Here is a 21,718-nt window from a genome sequence, read left to right as displayed (position 1 = left end):
GTCTTGCCCAACCATTTTTGGATGTCGAACCCATACCCTCGTTGACGGCGACGTCGGGTACTTCTCTTCGGGGGTGCAGGCGCCTTTTTTCCCTTCTTCTTAATCCGAGTCATAGTCTAGTCCCCTTCTCCAGGGGTCTTCGAAATCTTCCCAACCTGCTTGTAACTTTTCTGCGGCTGACGGTTTGGCCTTCTTGTACTTCTTTGACTTGCCTTTGGGACTGTAACCACCGTCGTCGTAGTCGATACCGAGTGATTTCAGTACACGTCTGGCTCTATCGGAGATGGGTGCTTTTTTCTTGGACGATAGGGGAGTTTTACCTAGCGTGACCTGTTCGAATGGACTGAAGGGTTTGGGGGTTTTCTTCTCCTTTTTAAAACCTGACGTGGAGGGTATGGGGGTTTTCAGCTCCTTTTTCAGTCCTGTCGTAGAAAGGGGTTGTGGCGGGATGATCACGGGGGCTGCGGCTGGTTGGTTGACTCCCTTGAGGATCTGTTTCAACAGAGTTTCGACGGGTGCGTCGACCATGCCTTCGGGTTCTGTCGTTCCCTGGTACGAGATGGGACCGCTTTTACCCGTCCGTATACGTTTCACCAGTTTCCCTTCTTCGTTGGCCAGGGGTTTGGTCATCTTGACGGCCATGCTGGCGGGGATACGTTTGTCGTTCAGGATGAGATGTTCTTCGGCGGCCAGACGTCCGGCTTTGTTCAACAAGGCATTCTGGCTGATCTTCCCCTTGTAATAATCTTGCAGACGATTGAATTCTTGAACGGGCACCATCATGACTTCGTTCATACCTTCTGACTCAAGGTCGTGTCAGGAAACTCGGACAATTCTCTCAAGGCCGTCTCGTAACAGTCTTGCCAGTACCGTATGGATTCGTCTTTCTTTTCCAACTCGAGTTCAAGACTTTGAACGGTTCGCTTGCCTTTACCGCACTCCCTGCACAACTCGATGCACCCACCGGGCGGCGTGGTATCTCGTTTCGTTTGACAGGTTTGGCAGAAGTCACCGAACTTTAAAGTCATGTATTCTTGATACAGGTCGTGGTACCTCTTGTTCAAGTACTCGTACGAGTCTTTCCATCGGGCTTCGCGACGATTGGCGTCTTGCAACAACTGCACGAGTTTAGGAATGGTATTGGACTCTTCTTCTCTCGGCGGGAAATTGGGTATGACGTCGATCCCCTCCAGCGGGTAACCGTCTTCGCCGCGTCCTTTCACCGTACACAACATGCTTTGAAACAACCGTGTAATCCGCTCCAGAACCCCGCTCCGTTCTGACTCAGGAGATGCTCTCTTCGACGCTTGAGAGAGTTTTTGCGTCTACCCACTTCTCGCAAAACCTTTTTATGTCTTTTCAGTTTCCCATAAGTCGTGACGTCGATGGGGATCCTCTTTTTCAGCAAATTGAGAACCATCTCGCTGATGGCGTTGATCTGATCTCTGTCGGCGTATTGCAACATCCGTTGACGTTTATTTCGATTGGCTTCTTTCAGGACGCGCGTCAAGAAATGACGTTGTCGTCGCAACCGCTTCATCGTTCGCGTCTAACGTCCGGTTGGTTCGTCCCGCTCTTTTATTCACAAGTCTTCGAGAAGGCTCAACACCGTCTTGGCTACGGTGCCGACCAGTTTACCAAGACCCTTTCCCCTTTGGACCCTCCTCCTTCTTCCTACTCCCACTCGACGTAATCCCACTCGTCGTCTCCTTCGCTTTCTCACCACCATGCCGTGTTCTTACACGTACTCACTTTTCCACTAGAATGACGTAGGCAGGTGATCACGCGTCTTTTTATAGAGGCACGTTTGAACGTTTCAGTGAATCCAATTATTCATCCAACCACTTTTCCGTCGTGGAGTCACTCTTCTTCGAATGTCTGAATAATGCTTCCATCCTTGTTTCAATTTTTCTCTATTTAGACCGCTAGTTAAACTGTCGAGAAACCCTTTTCCCGTTTGGGTCCTCCTTCTTCTACGTACTCCCACTCGCCGTCGTCTCCTTCGACTTCTCCTCACCATGTCGGGTTTCCACCTTAAATGATTCACGAAGGGATCACACGTCCTTCTTATAGAGGTGCGTGAACGAATCGTGTTTCGTAGTCTCGAACGTATCGGTCGTACGTGGGAGGTGCGAAATCCGTCACCGTGTCGTCCAACGTTTGCATCTTGACCAAAAACCCATCCAATTCCTCCACACCGCCCAGAGCGTAGTTCCGTAGTTCGGTCAACGTCTTTTCGTACGTCGTGTAAGCGAATTGGGTCATGTCCATCTTGAGCGAATACTTCTTGAAATCGTTCCATCCTTTCAGCGCGGCGGCGAGAGCCGTCAATCCTACCGCCGCGTACCCGTCTTTACACACGGATCCCACGACGATGCTCGCTGCCGCCGTCAGTAAGGCCAGTCCGTTGAGAATGGCGTTGCACAATTTGTAGTAACCGAACATCCGCCTTCGACACCACCAATACTTGTGGTAGAAAGCGTACAGTCCGTCCAAACGTTTCAGGGAATCCAAATCCACCACGGTGTTGAAAGGTTGATCCAATAAACAGACCAAAGTACTCATGACTCTTTTTAGCTTGGTGAGGTTCTCAGTTTCGTACACTGGTCGAATTGCGAGTCACCGTAGGACGTTGTCCGTTCTTATAGGTAGTCGTGATCGTATTCGTCGTGGTGATGCCTGCGATTCGTCGACCCGCGGCCGTCTGTTGTTGTTGGCGCAAAATCTCTTCCAATTGTTGCTGCATCCGGGCTTGGTCGAGAACACGGTCTCCTCGCCTCCTCCTTCTTCTTCTTCGAGCTCGAGAAAGACCCGATCGAATCGACGAAGGCGGTGTGGAGTCACCGCCACTTCCGCCACCACTACCTCCTCCGCCTCCGCCTCCGCCTCCGCCTCCACCTCCGCCTCCACCTCCGCCTCCGCCTCCACTTCCACCTCTGTCACTGCCTCTGCCTCTGCCTCTTCCACCGCTACCACTAGCGCTACTTCTTCTGCGGCTTCCGGAATTGCTGGAGGACGTCGGTGTATTTTGACGCGGGACGCGTCTCGGTCGTTTTCCTCCTCGAACGGCTCGTGCCAAAGGGGTGGACATTGTTATCCTGGGTGCCCCGACACCTGCCGTGACATTGGCGCGCAACACCGATCCAGCACTGCCGACACCCACCGTGACGTTGGTCTGCGGTGCACCCGAGCCAGCGGTGCCCACTCCGACGGGCGAGACATTGGGCAGAGGCGGTGTCGCCAGTGACGATCGCGGTGAAGGAGGCGTGTTCAGACTCGCACCCACACCCGCGGCAGGCGGAATCGGAGTACTCGTCCGAGCCGGTGTCCCCCAAGGCGAATAATCTTCCAGAGCCGAGAAGTTGAAATCGTCACTACCATAAGAGCTCATTTTTATCCATGTACCTTTCTCTTTCTATCTTCTTCTCGGCGAGTTCTCGTTGTTTATGAACCAAATAATCGAAACCTTCACCGTTATATGCGTTGATGATGGACCGTACTTGACGGTAACTCTCGCATTCCGTGACCTGTCTCATCGGTTCGTAGTCCAGCTCGTGGGGATTCATGATGTATTTGAGCCTGTTTTTACACAGGTGAATGAATAGCGGAAACCACTCGACCTCGCTCCTCAACATGATGGGGTTGCAAACTGATGGCATCGGACGAATCCTTCGTCTTTTAACACATGGCTGAGAACGCGTTGATCGTCCTGACTGGCTGGATGAAGATCCAATAGCATGTAACCGTAAGGTCGATCGGTGACCTTGCGAAACGTGTCCAACACCTCTTGCCATTGCGTGGGAAACGATTGCAGAAGTAAATTTCGTATCCCCAACTGATCCCGAGGGTTCTTGAAGGCTGCGATGTAATGCGCGTTTCTGGAAATGGTCTTGGCGAATTTTCCGTTGGGGAATAGATCCTGGCACAGGTAAATCACCGTGATGTTCCGATGATGCGAGTGTTTGGTGAAGAGATCCAACACGCGCTTGTCGTTACCGCCCTCGTCCATTAGATCGTCCAAGACCAACACACCCCCGCCAGGAAACCATCGGGGTAACTGGTCGCTGTCGGGGATGCCTTCGTAAAACTTGACTCCACCCTTCTTGAGCTTTTGGAAACCGTCTTGCCACGATCCGTAGCAGTAGTGAATACTCTTCGGTGTTTGTTGGAACAAGTCGCCGTTCTCCAACAACAGTTTGGTCGTGAACACCGTCTTGCCGCACCCCGACGGACCCGCTATCAACAAACTCGACGGCGTGTGAAATTGAAACGCTTTGCGCCGTTCCATGATCTTGAAAAAATGGTCCAGGGTCTAGAGACGTTCCGTTTTTATCCGATCAACTTGACCAAGGTGGTCTTGACGGCTGGGATGCGTTTCAACAGACTCAAGAGGGTGGTTCTACGATTGAAACAGATGGGTGGTTTGGCGCGACTCTTGCGTTTCACGAGTTTCTTCGCCTGGAAATTCTTGGCGTACCACGCTTTTCCCTTCTTTGGAGCCTTTGGAGCGACTCTTCTTGTGGCTCTCTTGCGTTTCCTACGCACGGTCACGGTCGCTGGTAATGCACCGGTGTCCAGGACACTCATTGGAGCCGGTTGAAGAGCGACTCTTCTTGCGGCTCTCTTGGGTTTCCTACGCACGGTCACGGTCGCTGGTAATGCACCGGTGTCCAGGACACTCATTGGAGCCGTTGGAGCCGTTGGAGCCGGTTGAAGAGCGACTCTTCTTGCGGGTTGTGGTTGTTTTTTTCGGACCATGTTGAAAGCACTGGGTTGAGGCGTCTTTTTACCCGCTTTTCCGTAGCGTTTTTCCAACCTGGCTATCACGTTGTCCAAATGTCTATGCCCTTGAAACTGAAGAGCCATGACTACGCAACGTCCTTTTCTCAAAAATGAACGTCTTTTATTTCGAACAGCTTACTTTATAACAAATGACGCACTCCTCGGGAGGAACCGCACGTGTCCTGGTGACACGGGGTTTTACAAATCTTGCGCCAATCCAACTCGTCCACGATCAGACGTTCTAACATCTGCCCTACTTTACGATCGTTCTCCACAAACTCGTTTTTCTTAAAACGATTCAAGAACTCGTTCATGTCCCGACCTTCGGCTCGGTCGATCAGGAACATCAGGGCGTAATCACCGCAACTCTGACTGAACAGGGACTGTAGACTCTTGCCGTTGTGAATCTGGTACTTGAAATGACGGTCCAACCAGGCTTGGATCGGTCCGGTGGTGACGTACGTGTCCAACGGTAGACCGTAACTGTCCAGGATCTCGCACTTGTTCTTGTCAGCCCACAAAGCGATCCAATGCATGCCCGGTTTGTCGTGAGGGTCCGTGTTCACGATGTAAGCGGTCGGTCCCTCTTGAGGGACTGTCCTGGGAAGCCGATCGCAAGGGACCGTGCCGTAAAAAACACAGCAGAGCGACGGATTCGTCCGTGCCAAATAATCCAACTGCAAATTATTCAAGGCTACTGTCTCCATTTTTTCTTCTTCTTCTTTCTTCTCACTGGTATACGTCGTAGAGGACGACTCGGTTCTCGTTGATCTCTATCATGTTCTCGAATTCGCCGTACAACAAGATGGTCAGGTTTGTGCCTGGATTGGCTCCAAAATCGATCACCAGACGCAGTTCACCTTCCTGCTTGGGGTTCAACACTGGACTGTCCAAACATCCATTGGCCGTGTTATCAAATACAAACAGGTTGCATCTCTTGCCGTGTCCCCAGTCCTCTTTCCGGACCATGTTTCCTTTTCCTCTGCACAAGGCTCCCGAGGCTTTGAGGAATCTTTGGTAACCTCTCAGATCTTTACTGTCATCGTCGTGTTTGAGCTCCAAGGTCTCGTAGGGGTACTCTTCACCTCTCACCAGTTGTTTGATGGAAACGAGATTGAATTGTTCAAAACTGAACGGATTGACCGTCACAGTTCCATTGAAGGCCGTTTGTTTCATCAACACCACCACTAACCGATTAGGTAGCTTACTGTGGAAAGGATTGCTGCACTCGAAATGACGATTGTCATTGGGATGCGAGTAAGTACGAATTTCACCTCTTACCGTGGGGTAAGTGGCCACTCTTCCGCCTTTCATGCTGGTCATGAGTTCTCGGTACACCGAGGGAGTCACTCTCACTTGAGATAGGAACAATCTCACTTTCACGTCGGCTTCAGTCAGTCTGAGAGTATCGGAACCGGCCCATTGGATGGTCCACATAGCGGGGGCATTGAAGTACATGTCAATCTGGATCTGTACGCCGGGTACCAGTAACTTGCTGAGATAAAACACTTCCAGGTAAGGTTTGAACCTCAAGGTCACTTTCTTTCCACCCAAAAACTGAATTCGACTTTGAACCATGTTCTTGAGATCTTGGGATAAAGCTTTGTAATCGTTGTGAGCAGGATCCAACTTGTTGCCTGTCATCACGTCGCCTTCTCCGCGACTGGGTACACCGAGACAATTGTACCAACCCTCGGGTGTCAGGATCGATTCACCGTCGTCTCGGTCATGGTTCAATAGCGCTTCGAGGTAGGCTTTGTAGTGGTAAGTATCGGTCTGGGGACTGATGAGAGTCCCATTCAATCTCACATTGATCTGTTTGAAGAGGGTGTGGACCAGATTGTTGGCGAGTCCGACGGTAGTCGCTTGCGCTATATTACCTCCGGCAGCTGTCTTGACGGCCAACTCCACTTCGAAGAAACTCTCGTTCATGTCGATGAAGTCTTCTTGAGGATCGATTTGGAAGGTCACCGGGTTGATCCCCGTATTGAACGGATTGATTCTCACCTCACGTCGCGACGACATGCTGAGATCCGTAGGAGGCGTGGTGAACATGTCCAGGCGGGGGTTACGAACTCCCGCCGACCTAGCGTGAGCCACCAGGTCCGTCATCGTCGTCTACGTCGTCTTTTCCGTCTCCTTCCCAGTGCTGACTTTACCCAACGGTAGTCTGGGAGTTTTGAGGGTCTCTGGAAGAGCGAACCCCCTTTATACGTGCGTATCCCTCCGGGGAGACGTCTCACGCGTCTCGAGTAGATGGGAATCATGATCCAAACAGGTCTTTTCTTTTTCTCTTACCACCCAACACGCGTTGGAACTCTTCCGTCGCTTTACGTTTCCCGGAGCGTATGGCTCCCCGCTTCAACCCGGCGAGTGCACCTTTCCAATTGGGCTTTCCTCCTTGACCGCCCGAATTTAAACCTCTCAGACCCTCGATGGCCGTCTCCTTCAGAACGTCCTTGAGAATGCCGGGACCTCGTTTCTTGATGCCTTTCCAAACCTGGCCGAATATGCCAGACCCCGATTGGTATCCGTCGGGATGAAACCGTATCAAAGCTCCACCGATCATGATTTCTTAAAGTGTAACGTCGCGATCGTATTGCCAGCTCCAAAGGTCGTCAGTTCTCCTGTTGCCTCTGCCACTTGCACCTCTATAATGTCCAGTACCTCTTTGCGCACGGTAATATATTGAATGTGAGCGGGTTCGAAGTACTGAGTACCGGCGCCTTTTCGAATCAAGTTGACCTCTCTCAGTAAATCCGTGACTTGATTTCCCACCACGCCACTTCTAGCCACGTCCGAGTAGACGAGTAAGGATCGCGACTTGTTTCCCACCACCACCACTGCCTCAAAAGCCTCGTTCAGGTTCATAAAACGCCAATTGCAATGGATGCTGAGTCTCAAATATTTGACTCCCCTCGATGAAAAGGTTACGACCTTCCAAAAGACAGGTACCCCATTCGAGCCAATTACATCCCCATCGCGGACACTAAGGTTGGGAATTTCATCATTGAAGAATTCGAGCTGTAAGTTAAGTCCCAGCACGTAACCGCTGCTGCTCTTTTGGAGCCATCCCATTTTCATAGCCAGGTCGACATTGATGAGTGAGGCGGGTACATCCGCTCCGTGACGTACGATGTTTTCGTTGTCCGTGACCAGGTCTTCCCCGTCCCACTTGAACTTGATGTAGGTTCTCTTCCCGTCGTCTCCGACATATTTGGATCCTAATTTGGGTCCGTCGTGTTTGAAGATGCGTTGTCGCTCGAAAAAGGCGATCATGGATTTCATGAGTCCAACACCGTCCACGTGGTAAATCGCATTCTTGAGGTCATCCGTGTCGAAGTAAGCGTTTCCATACGAATACCCCTTGGATGTTCGAGGTTCAAGGCGTCTCCAGGCACAATAGAACAAGTTGACTTTCTTATCATGGTTCGACATCAAGGAAGTCAGCTTCACGCGGTCATCCGGCATGGCGATGCTAAACAACCCCACTTTCCATCCATGTCCCTCCAGGCGTAAGGGATTGGGTAACCTGATCTTGAAACTGTTGGCCTTGTTCTCGGGAAACTCGTTCTTACTGCTGTGACTGGGTAAAGTGATGTAAAAATCACTCATCCTTTCTCTTGAAATGCAACGTGATCGTGGTCACACCCGACGCAAAGTCCACCAGTCGTCCGTCTTCCTCCGACACCTCAGTCTCGATAATGTCCAAAACGCCCGTACGCACCGGTAGATATAGGATGTGTCTCGGTTGAAGGTCGACCACGTCCGGATCGTAACGCACTTGTTTCAACAGGTCCGTGACTTTATTTCCCGTCACCATACTCTGTCCCACATTCGAATACACGAACAAGGAACGACGCTCGTGACCGAACGCTTCCGCGTAACTGCGATCCAGGTCCGTGAAGACCCAATTGATGAAACAACTCAAATGTAAGGTGTCCGTGTCGATCTTGTAAAATAGTTCGTCCCCGTCGTTTTGTCCTATGATCAAGTCCGTGGCCGTGGGGACGACTCCATTGGGAAATTCTTTCCTCAAATGGGGTCCCAAGACGTAACCCGGTCGTCCGTTCTGTAACGTTCCCATCTTGATCCATTTCATCCTCTGGGCCAATTCGATGCCGATGTTCATCTGAGGGTAGACGCGTTTACCATGGATCAGGAGACTGCGGCACGTTCTCGAATTGTCCAGGACGCATTCTCCATGCTCGGCCCGATGCATGACCGTGTACAGTAATTCGTTGGGACTGTCTTTCTTGTACAGGGTCACGTCGACATCCGTTCGAGAGTTCAACCTATGCAGGTATCGATCTCGTATCATGTTCATTAACTCGGTACCACTCCTCGGCGTGAATTCCAAATCGCCTTCTCGCGTCACCGAAGAGACCCGCGTGTATAGGTTTATGGACGCGTTCACCATATCGATCCACCAGAATTCAAACAGAATAGATCTCTTCAAACCCATCTTACGCGTCGCGGACGGAAACGAGAGGTCGCTGATTCCCACTTTCCATCCCGACTCTCTCAACTGCAACGGGTTCGGCAGACGGTTCTTGAAACTTTGGGCCTTGTTGTCCGGGAACTCGCTCGTGCTGGCATTGCTCATCAGTTGCACGTAAAAGTCTTTCATTTTTTCGTCTTGGGCTTTTGGGTCACGTACAAGCCCTTTTTATCCACCCAACTGTCGTACTTGACTGGCCAACCTTTCCAGCGCACCAAGACTTTATCCCCTTTTCGTTTGACGATCTTGTCGACGCGGAACAGATCGTCGTCTTTCACGTTCACCTTTTGTAAATCTTGCGCGTAGAACGTGCCCTCGACCGCCGTACCGTCCCATTCTTCCACCTTGTACGTGATGACCTTCCCAGGACGCACTCGGCGTATCACGAACACCTCCTCGGTCCATCCGGGTAAATACCCTTTCTTGAACTGACGGAACTTCTTGTTCAGTCTCACACGATCCCCGACTTTGAGTTGCGGTTTCTTCAATGTCCCTTTTTTCTTTTTACCGTAAAGAGTCTCCCACACGTCCTCGCTATTGCCCAAAGTCACTTGATCGGGAGCCATCTTGATACTGCGATGATACGATCGATTGTACCCTCGGACCAACTCTTGTAACACGGGCACATACGTCATCGTATTCTTCACGGTGAAGTACCGGTACATACGTTCCTTCAGGGTCCGATTGAACCGTTCCACCACACTGGATTTCGTATCCCCGCGCGTCGAAAAATGATGAATGCCTTTCTGCTTCATCAAATCCTGAAACGTCTTGTTGTAGAATTCCTTCCCGTCGTCCGTCTGGAGATTGATGGGTTTTCTACCGCCTTTCAGGATCTTTGCCATGGCTTCCGTCACCGCTTTACTCGTCTTGCTCTTCAAGGGCTGGACCCAGGCGTGCTTGGAAAACACGTCCACCACCGTCAAGAGATAACGATACCCTCGATTGTACTTCGAAATATGGATCACCTCGATCAGGTCAGCCGCCCACTGCTCGTCGATGCCGAACACCACCACCGGGACCGTGGGAAAACGACGACGTCTGGGTTTGTGCAGCGTGTACCCCAAATCCCGTTGCAGGACCTCGCGAGCGCGTCGTACCGAGATCTTATTGGCCTGGGCGAACCGCGTCAGACCGCCTAGACTACCGGGTCTGGAAGGATCCCGGTACCGTCCCAGTAACGTTCCGGTCGAAAGCGGCTTTTGACCTTTCTTCATAGTCGATAAAGTTTGTACACGCACTGTCTCCACAACTCGAAACGTTGCTCCCGTACCTCGAGATACTTCTTAAATGAATCGGGTTGCCGTTTCAACCACAAGATATAAACGACAAAACGCATCACGTTGGGTTCGACGTCGGTATGGTCAAACACCTCCAAAGGTGAATCGCTGACAAGGTCGGGGAGGGGTTCACCCTTACCGTATCGCTCGTAGACACTAGTGCACTTGGAACACAAGGTCGTCCAACACCATCGATCGTTCATGGTCGTACCCACTCTAGAGATCAACCAACTCAGGACAAGAGACATGAAGATTTGAACCCAATTCTTTATTCACACTTTCTTATATGTACAAAAACGTCGTGCCTGATTGGTTCTTACGAAAAGATCGACTCTGATTGGCTAAACAAAAAAGAAGGCGAAAAAGACTTAGTCCGAATCTGAAAAGTACTGGGCATAGTTCATGTTCTTACATTTCCTGACCGTACTCATCATCACAGTCTTCCTCAAAGGTATCCATGGCATAATATTTACAATTTCTCCAATCACATTTACCGGGTCTCCACTTCAGGGCTTCCTCCTCGTTCCCCTTCACATAGAATGCTTGACGCATACTCTCTTTACACTCACCACACAGGTCATCCTCCGCGGCCTCGATGGCACGGAAGAAAAACCGATCCTTCCACAGATCACGCTGACGCATGATATCGTAGATCAACTCTTCCAACTTCAGACATGTTTCCTTGTAAGTGCACCTATTGAACGTCAGTGTTTCCTTCACCATGGGACTCTCGTCGTTCTCCAACACCCGTCGTGACAGGTCACAAGCGAACCGCAAGGGTTCAAACAGATCACGGATGGCATCGGCCATCAGGTACGAGAGGTGATCCGTGGCGATTAAACAAGCACGCTCGGTGTCCAGGGTGAGATCCCGACAATGAACGAATTTGAATTGTCCGCTACCACTTCGGTACATCACGCGACACCACTCACCGCAGAACAAAAACACGTGTTTGTTCTTCTTCATCATCTCCAAAATCGTACCACCCCAGTCAGGACGACGTCTCATCAAGAGCTCGAAAGACCACAGACTATCGGGTATTTGACCTGACGGTTCGAAGAGATTGTCAAAAATGTACATGTCCACTCTGACATCCGGAATGGCGTCGAGATCTCTTAAAGTGTGTACCTTCAGATCCACGATCTGTTCCACGAGGTCCCGAATCTGGTTCGAGTTGCTATAGTAAGTCATCTTGACACCCTCAGACAAACTCGTTAAACTTCTTTCCTTCTCGATCCGCTCGCTTCGTGATATCCAAGCCCGACAAATGAGGATAGCAACCACGCACACCCCAGTCTATCAAGTGCCTCTGGAGCCTATAGTACAAAGGAGAGACAAGACATAACTCCAAGTCAATTATCCTCGCGTGTAACGGTCTTTCGCCTTCTTTTTCGACTCTATCCAAAACGTCGGAAGCTCGATTCAACTGTTGTCTCATCCAAAATCCTACAGGTCATCACCGCGTCAACAGCAAGTCGAGAATGATTCGCTGCGTCCCACGGGCTCCTTTTATACCCGCGCCGTGGATCCACTTTCACTCCGTACTTTTCCCGGATCACGTGCCCACTTCAGATCCCGCCAATCGGAACGAAGACCGTCACATGATCCCATCACACCACACGTCACTGATTGGTTAAAAACGCCCATAAAGTCGAACCACGCATTCCATCACGGGTCACTTTTCAGCAGAAGTCGTCATGGATTCACACGTCGAACCCGTCAGGAAGAAGAAAAAATCGCCCAAAAAGAAACTGAAACTGCTCTTGCCCCAGAGAGTAGAAAGAGAAGTAGAAGGTAAACAACTACAAACCATGCGACGTGAAAACACCTTGTTGGGATACTAACTCGTTCTCTATCTTCTCAGACTCACCTCCTCGAACCGTGCAACTCCTGGAAGCAGCCCCTGAAGTGGATGCCCGAGGAGAATCCACCGAAGTCCAAGTGTGGGAGGAATTCGACCCCGATCAGTTCCTAGCCCAACTGAAACCCCAAGATCCCACTTGCCCGCGTTGTATGGTACCCCTGACATACGGAAGCGTGAAAACCCCAGACGGTGGTACCTGGGAATATTACCGATGCCCCTCTTCCAGATTCTACACCAAGTGTTATGTGACCTGTGGCGTCAAAGAGGTGGACGCTTACCTGAAACGCGTCGAAGAACAGACCCACCCCTGCTACAGGAACATCGACCCCGCTCGTTTCCGATGTCTATGCAGCAAATCCCTGGTCTTAGCCACCTCCCACTCCCAGTCCAACCCAGACAGGCTCTATCTCAAATGTCCCAAGCGTACCTGCAAGTTCTTTCAATGGATCGACGAATACCCACGAGGAGTCGCCGAAGCCATACTGATTAACGGACAGGACCCATACTAAGAAAAAACACACTCTGATTTTTTTATTTCACAACTATTTACACGTTGGGTAATCTATCGTTCGCGTCGATCATCGATCGCATTGTTACTTGGTCACATTGATTAAAAGTACGGTAATAAAAATTGATAACGTTCACATAGCGTTTCGCTGTTCTCTTCTGTCTCCGAGTCCAGTAGGTCTGGAAAGGCTCGAACCCGTAACACAGCATCAGTCTGTGAAACGTGATCCGGTCCACGGGCGGCTTCACCTTCACGTCCCATACAAGGTTCTTGTATATAGTACGGATCACGTTAAACAACGTTTTCGCGAAACACTTCTCTATTCTCCGATACATGCTATGACTCCGCGTCCAGTTCTCCCTTTGCACGTCCATGAAAAAGAAGATTTGGTGGAGCATCACCTCGAGCTGACTAGAGTCTTGGATGTGTATCATCCATCGTCGACCCGCCAACACATCCCGGATAGGAAAGTTCCTCTCCTCGTAAAATCGGGTCCAGGGTGCGTCTATCTGGTCGATGGCTTCCTCATACGTAATATTAGGCTTTCTAGGTACATGGTTTTGTAGTCCAATCTCTCTCAAGGCCATGACTGCGCTCAATACAAGTTCAAAAAACTCAGAGTGGCGAACCGACGACGCGGATTCCTTTTTATGAAGATCCGTCCAGCCAATCACAGATCGAGACCAAGTCACGTGTTACCCAGACCCAGGGGATAGGGGGTATCCCCCTACCACCCCCTACTCACGGTAGGAGACTGGACACCATTTATACCATGTTTGGTAAGGGGTTACCCCCTCACGGTAAGAGACTGGACACCATTATACCGCGTGTATAAAAATGAGTGAGTGGGTCCGTTCGAGTCACTCTGAGTTATTCAACTTGTATCGAGCGCTCAAAAGAAGAAGAAGAAGAAGAAACCATGGCACAGGAGCTGACCGACGAGGAGATGAACCAACTGATGGATCAATATGAATCAGTGAGTATAACATGCACCCTATGTAAGAAAGTAATCTTTAGAACTCTAACCCTAATCTTTTTCATAGAATTACTGGGATTGGTTACCTCCCGAGGTGCAAACTTACATTCTCCATTTACGAGAGGCCCAGGCTCTCGTCGAGACACGCGAACGTTTAATCAGGCGAGAGCTTTGTAACGAGATACGCACCTTCGCCAAGATCAAAGCATCATGGGACCATGGCCCAATCAAAGTGGTTCAACGGATATGCTCACGAAATGGAAATAGGGAAATGCGCATGTACGGAACCTACGTAGACCAATACGACAGCTGTATAAGAACCGTATTGTTAGGGTTGTTTAGGCCAGGAATGGTACCCATAGAAAAGACTTTCATCTAACCCCGTCGCTTATCGCTCCGCTAAGTATGCTCATAATAGGTAGTTAAGAAATCGTTCCCACTCTATTGCAGAGTTACTGGGATTGGCTACCGGAAGAACTGAAGTGCTACGTACTTGACTTAGCAACTTGGCAAAGCATACGCGATAGAAGGAACAATAAACTATTGAACAAACTTCACAGAAGTATCTTGGATTACGCCGAACTGAAAAGACAATGGGGCCACGGTCACATACAAATCAAAAGACAGAAATATACACGTAGATTTAATTACGGAGGCAGATCTCATTTTCCAGCTTTCTATGGTTATTATGTCAACAAGCGTAACGAGAAAAAGAGACTCTATCTAGGAAGTAGTTTCAGGAAGGCATTAGATGTTGTCGTCTACTTATTGGATTACTGATAATAAAAAACTGACTAATTAAAAAAAAAACGTTGTGTTTGTTGTCTTTACAGACCAGACGGACCCACGACGAAGCCTTCCCCTTCGACGATGACGACTGGATCTTTGATCCGGCTCACGACCGAGCGACGCTCCAAACCGGAGGTGGTAGCAATACAAGCCCCCTCCTAGACTTCGACTTAAGACCCGTAGGCGCTCGACGTCGCTGGCGAAACGTCCTCAACAAACAACGGTACGAAGCCACGCTCAGACAACACAGAGACGTGACTCGCGATGACAATCTAGGCCAAGAATTGACTCAGGCCCTTCAACGATCCATCGAGCAACAAATCGCTCAGGATCCTACACTGACACCCAACTCCACGGTCCATTTCACCATGCAGTCCCGTGCCTTCACGCACGCCTTTCAATCCACCACCTTCACCGTGCGAGAATTCGAAGAAGGGAGTGAAAGACTAGCCACTTATCTCCAGTCTCTCGCGGCCAAACTCAACTCCAACGAAGAATTCACCCCCGACGACACGTTTACCATGGAAACCACTTTCATACGTACCCCGGGTCGTGGCAGTGGGAACGGAAAACGATACAGGCCGAGTTGCGCCGCCGTGCGGGGAATCGTCAAACGGTCGCGCGTGACCATCCGAAACAAAGACACTCTCTGCTGCGCTCGCGCCATCGTCACCATGAAAGCCCTGGTAGACGCCGACATGAATACGCGTGACCAAGATTACCACAATCTCAAACAGGGGCGACCCGTCCAAGAGCGATTGGCCAAAGACCTCCACCGTCGAGCCAACGTTCCCGAAGGACCTTGCGGCATTCCCGAACTGCAACAATTTCAAAAAGCGTTACCTGGTTACCAGCTCAAAGTCATGTCCATCGACCCACCCCACATGATCATCTACGCGGGACCCGAACCCTCGGATAAGATCATTCGTCTCATCAAAGAAGGCGATCACTACGACGGATGCAATTCGTTTAAGGGATTCCTCGGCAAATCCTACTTCTGCGACGAATGCAATCGAGGCTACGATCACGACGACTTTCGTCATCATCCCTGCCTCGGTCAATGGTGCACCGCCTGCAAACGAAAAGACTGCCCCGATTTCATCGAGAAAAAACGACCCCTAGCTCCAGGCAAGTTTCCCGAACCCACCAAGATCTGCCAATCGTGTCACAGACAATTCTTCGGAGACCGATGCTACGACGCTCACTCGCAAGTCCAGAGTCACAGCAAACACTCCATCTGCAACACTTACAAAAAGTGTGAGAAGTGTTGTCACGTCTACGAGCTTAAACGCAAGAACAAGCGAGGAGGGCGTCCCCGTGGTCACAAGTGCGGATGGGGCGAATGCAGCATCTGTGAAAAACAAGTCTATCTGGAGACGCACCGTTGTTACATCCAACGCATCCCCGAAGACGAAGACGAGCCCAAAAAGATACGCGTGTCGCGCGACCAAGTCAACGGGCGACCCTTCGAAGAACCCGGACCCGACGATCCAGACACGCGAGTCTGGGTAGACAAAGACCCGCCCCTTCAAGTGTACTGCGACTACGAAGCCATCACCGACGCCGAAGGGAATCAGACACCCATTCTACTCTGCCTGGAAGACGACGAAGATGAGATATGCCACTCCTTCTACGGGCCCAACTGCACCGCCGACATGTTCGAACACCTCGAATCCCTCGCCGTCGACCAGGACGGAGACGAACGGAACGTCATCGTCCTCTTTCACAATCTCAAAGGCTACGACGGGATGTTCATCCTGCAACACTGTTACGCCACCCATCGAGAAGTCACCGACCCAATCACCGTCGGCACCAAGAAACTGTCCCTAAAATCCGACAGATTGACTTTCAAAGATTCCCTCTGCTTTCTCCCGTTCCCGCTGGCCAACTTTCCCGCCACCTTCGGAATCCAGGAACTGCGTAAAGGATTCTTCCCACACAAATTCAACACTCTAGAAAATCAAGAGTACGAAGGTCCCATGCCACCGCGAGACATGTACGATCCCGACGGCATGTCCGCCAAAAAGAAAGCCGAATTCGACCAGTGGTACCAAGAGAAAGTCAACGACCACTACCATTTCGTACTAAGGGAAGAAATGGAAGCCTACTGCGAGTCGGACGTCAAACTCCTCAAAGCGGGCTGTCAAAAGTTCCGGCAAGAATTCAAACAAAAAGCCGACTTTGACCCCATGGAGAAATGCATCACCATCGCCTCCGCCTGCAACCGATTCTGGCGCAAGAAACTCGTCCCGCTCAACACCATCGCCTCCAGACCCCCGAGAGGATGGCACGGTGCCCGATCCAATCAGTCCGTCGAAGCCCTGAAATGGCTAGCCTGGCAAGAACACTCGTTGCAACGCACGGGTCAAGGCGATCGTATCCGCACCGTGCGAAACGGAGGTGAAATCCGACTGGATAATCATCTCGTGGACGGATACGATCCGACCACTCGAACCGTCTACGAATTCCACGGATGTCTATGGCACGGATGTCCACGCTGTTTCCCGACCCATCGAGACCGACATCCCATCTATCACGCCGATCGCACCATGCAGGAAGTCTACGAGGCCACACTCCGCAAACACGACCTTCTCAGTCGTCAAGGCTACCAGCTCTGCGTCAAGTGGGAATGCGACTGGGCCCTAGAAGTCAAAACCGACCCTGATCTCAGCCAGTTTCTAGACACGTTCGAAATCGTCAAACCGCTCGAACCCAGAGAAGCTTTCTTCGGAGGACGCACGAACGCCGTCAAACTACATCACGTGGCCGACGTGGCTCAAGGAGAGAAAATCAAGTACATCGACGTGACGTCGCTCTACCCCTGGGTCAACAAGGGAAGCAAATACCCCGTAGGACACCCGCAAGTCATCGTCAACCCCGACGACCAAGACATCCATCACTACTTCGGTATGGCCAAAGTGGACATACTACCACCTCACGAACTTTACCATCCCGTTCTACCTTTTCGGCACAGGGGTAAACTCACCTTCCCACTCTGCCGATCGTGCGTGGAACACGAAATGAACAAACCCCTCCTTGAGAAATCACATCGATGCTCTCACACGGCCGAGCAACGCACGCTACGAGGGACCTGGTGCACCCCCGAAATCGAGAAAGCCGTTGCCATGGGATACACGCTCATCAAGATCCACGAAGTCCACCATTTCCCGGAAAGACAACGTCGTACAGGACTCTTCGCCGATTACGTGAACACCTGGCTAAAAATCAAACAGGAATCCGCCGGCTACCCCCACTGGTGTCACACCCCCCAAGACAAGACACAGTACGTGCAACAATACCGCCAGAAAGAAGGCATCGCTCTCGATCCGGCCATGATCCAAAAAAACCCCGGACGCAAAGCCACCGCCAAACTCATGCTCAACTCTTTCTGGGGCAAGTTCGGCGAAAACCTACCCAAACCCACCACCGAAGTCGTCTACACTGCAGCACAACTCTTCGAACTCGTTTCCAATCACTTCAACGACATAAAACAAGTCAGAATCGCCCACGACGAAGCCCTAGAGGTCGTCTACACCGAACTCAAAGACAATCAACCCGATAACGGACGAATCAACATCTTCGTCGCCGCTTTCACCACCTGTTGGGCTGGACTCAAATTATACAGCTACCTGGAACAATTAAAACAACAAGTCCTCTACTTTGACACCGATTCCGTCATCTACTCGCACAAACCAGGTCAAGCCGATGTCCCGCTAGGCGATTACCTCGGAGAGATGACCAACGAGCTCGACGACGGCGACTTCATTACCACTTTCACCTCCGCTGGACCCAAGAATTACGGGTACAAAACCCACCAAGGCAAAGTCTGCTGCAAAGTCCGAGGCTTCTCCCTCAATGTACGAGGAGCCCAACAACTCAATTACGACGTCATGGAACAAAATCTACTCGACGAACTCACACAACCTCTCGAGGACGGTGGACGACGCAACATCCCCGTCGTTAACCCCAACTTCTTCTACAGAAACCCAGCCACCAAACATCTCAAGGTCATCACACGCACCAAACACCACGGACTCGTCTTCGACAAACGCGTCGTAGACACGAACACTTTCATGTCGTTTCCATACGGATACACACCATTGTAATTTTTTTACTTCCTGTAAAATCAATAAAAAATCATCTTTGAAAACTCATTTCCTGTCTATCGCCTTATTTGGGCACGCGCGTGACCTGGGATGCAAAAGACTGCTGACCTGTGTCGTCACTGCAGACGCATATTTTGATAACCCCCTAACTCATGAATATATTAATGAGCAAATCCGGCCCTCTGATTGGTCGAGAGCCTTTTTTAATGATATGCACGGCCTTCTGATTGGCTACGGCCCACACAAGCGTCCTACACTACTTACTGCAAATGATCCCCGTGATGCATGACCTCTTACTAGAACCTAACTAATAAAAAATAGATTCAAATATTTACCCATGCAGACAAGTGGCTCAGTTCGCCCGTTTCTAGCAATGACATTCAACACGCTTTTGAACTACAATAACACACTTAATTCTTCGAGAGGGTGCATTCTTCATGCAATACGTCTACAAGTAAAGTTGTAAAAGAAGTGCACATTAAAGAAAATGCTAGAAATACGAAGATTACAAACACTCCAAGCTGATTTCAATCGTACCAACTTTTTGTTGAATTAGCAAACATTCTCGAGTCTATATATTTTATGCTTATTGTGTTTACATTGCTGTTTTGTTGATATTTAAGGAAATTTTTCTAATCAGGGGTTTTAATTAATTGATGCCGTTTGTAACCTGCGGATTTCCATCTTCGCTCTACAGCACTGAGACTTTTGAGATTCATTTCGAAGCTTAGAACCGGCGCTACACATTAAGTGGGTGAGTGATGTGATATATCAAACACGAGAGACAGTGTTACATCGGGATATCCAAACACCGAGAAGAGAGTTGAAAATACGACGCGCAGCGGAGTATTTTTGACGAAATGCGTTTGGATAGCCGATGAAACACTGCCTCGAGTGTTTGATATATCTTCTCAAGTCCAACAAAAACTAAGGAGTAAACAGAGAAGTAAAATCGTCAAAATCTATGATAATTAAGAGCGGGTATCCAAAGCTCCTTCACGGTTGTGATTTTCTTTGTTTTAACTTAATGAATTATTAATGATTTGAGAAAGTGTCAATCTTCAACAACCCTTAAGCTTACAATTGGAGAGAGGTAAATCCTAAAAACCTCCGGCGAGGATTTTTTCCAGTTTGAAAGGGCGCTTTTCTCTCTGATGATGAAATTTCAGTAGCTGTTCATTCACTCCTTCCAGAAATTTCGATTTACCAAGTGTTTCTCCTTATCATTAGACTTCAGTCATAGTAGTCGCGTTATCAAATGAAGCTTAAGGCGGGGATACATCTGAAAACACACCATTTTTTTCAAACTTTTTCATGGCTAAGATTTAATTCCAAACCATGGCAAGGTATACATTTCTAGAAAGGTTAAAGACCAACGATTGTTAGAAAATATATTCTGTACCCTAGAACTGTATTGTAACCTGACACCGGCTGAAGAATGCCAGGGCTTACTTGAGAAAAGATAACTCCCACAAAAAATGATCAAACTGAATAATTTTTACATTTTTTTAAAAGAAGACAAATAGCTTACTGTTTTAAGCATAGAAATTTTTAAAAAGTTAAAAGTACATGAAATGGCGACCAGTAAAATCTGATACAGAAAATCCGGCATAGACCAGCATACATTTCAATGCATAACTTCGACAAAATGCACTGGATGGCAAAGTTCTATGCTTAAAACACAAAACCTACTTAGAACAACAAATCCTGAAGGTTTCAGCTCAATTGGACAAATCCTTCTCAAAATATCTTTTCTCAAAGGCAAAAATAACTCGTTTTGAGAAAACGAGCTTTGAACTTACAGTCGCGGAAATGTTTCTCAAAATACAACTTTAATTCTTTAAGATTCAATTCCCGCAAAAACAAAAATTCGATCTTTTACAGAATTTTCGGGTGTACTCCCGCCTTAAGCCAAATGTCTTCTTTTTAAAAGCGTTCACGTTTCCATTTTTACATCCGTTATTTTGAATTAAAATTACATCAATTTACTACTTTTTTGTCTTTTTCTACATCATTTATCATTCCAGTACGACGTCTTAACGAGAAACAAGATAACATCTCTTCTAGTTCAGCAGGCTGGGGGCTTTTCACTACATGCAAAATAATTTTGATGGGGCCAACCATTTCCCCTGTGGGAAGATGGGGGTATGATTTTGTTTGTATGTCCGAGAAGTAAATTAAAGTTTTGCTCGTGTATCGGTGACTGGCAGGTTTATCCAGTTCTCCTGCCGTTATTTCATTTGCTTGAAAATTATTGTGCCAACTCAGTCTGTGTGCAACAACAACAACAACAACAACAAGAATTTATATGGATGGTATTACCTTAAATAACATATAAAATATATAAAAGAAAAAAATTAAAGATAACAATACCACTACTCACATTAAATTAAATAGAATTACAAGTTTGTCTTATATGCAATGCTTACAAATAAACGAATCAACATTATTAAATGCGGGAGGTCATTGTGGCTTTCAGATATTGCAATATTAAGATTTCAATTTTGCCATCTTTCTCGTCGGGTCTGAATCATCTAGAGTGATTTGATATATCTTCGATCAGTGAGGCTGGTCTCTGGTTATTTCAGTGCTCCATGTTCATACAATCTGTTACTGGTATATGGGATATCCCGTAAGTCTTTCGGGTGGTCTTTCGGGATGAGGGCCCCGAGTTTCCTTGGAATAATGTTGAGCTCATCTAGAGTCTCCTGGGTATTTGGTTGCCTAGTTCCTGAATGGCTTTCTCCCAGGCCTTCGCGGTCAATTGATTCCGGTGACGTATCCCAGACAAACGGCTCGGAGTAGTTTTCGCCCCGGACCACGTGACCCGAAGCGATTGACCGCGGCGAAAAATTGAGCGCTAAGCCAAGGTGGATTAGGGAGAGTAAAAAACGTAGACTAAGGGAGTGGAG

The 21,718-nt window shown here is 49.1% G+C and overlaps 1 protein-coding gene and 1 pseudogene across 2 annotated transcripts in view; one reads left to right on the top strand and one right to left on the bottom strand.

The window, feature by feature from the left end:
* LOC145479967 (uncharacterized) overlaps positions 1 to 21,718 on the top strand; it is a 331,443-nt pseudogene that overhangs the window by 161,166 nt on the left and 148,559 nt on the right. The gene's annotated exons all lie outside the window — the stretch shown is intronic.
* LOC145480387 (uncharacterized) lies at positions 3,072 to 4,549 on the bottom strand. The gene has a single exon (XM_081458674.1). The coding sequence runs from the start codon at positions 4,286 to 4,288 to the stop codon at positions 3,629 to 3,631; it is 660 nt and encodes a 219-aa protein (XP_081314800.1). The 5' UTR covers positions 4,289 to 4,549; the 3' UTR covers positions 3,072 to 3,628.

The sequence above is a fragment of the Orbicella franksi genome, chromosome 1 (genome assembly GCF_964199315.1).
Source record: "Orbicella franksi chromosome 1, jaOrbFran1.1, whole genome shotgun sequence".
Classification (NCBI taxonomy): domain Eukaryota; kingdom Metazoa; phylum Cnidaria; class Anthozoa; order Scleractinia; family Merulinidae; genus Orbicella; species Orbicella franksi.
The sequence above is the reverse complement of the archived record's forward strand: the minus strand, read 5'-3'. Positions and strand labels throughout refer to the sequence as shown.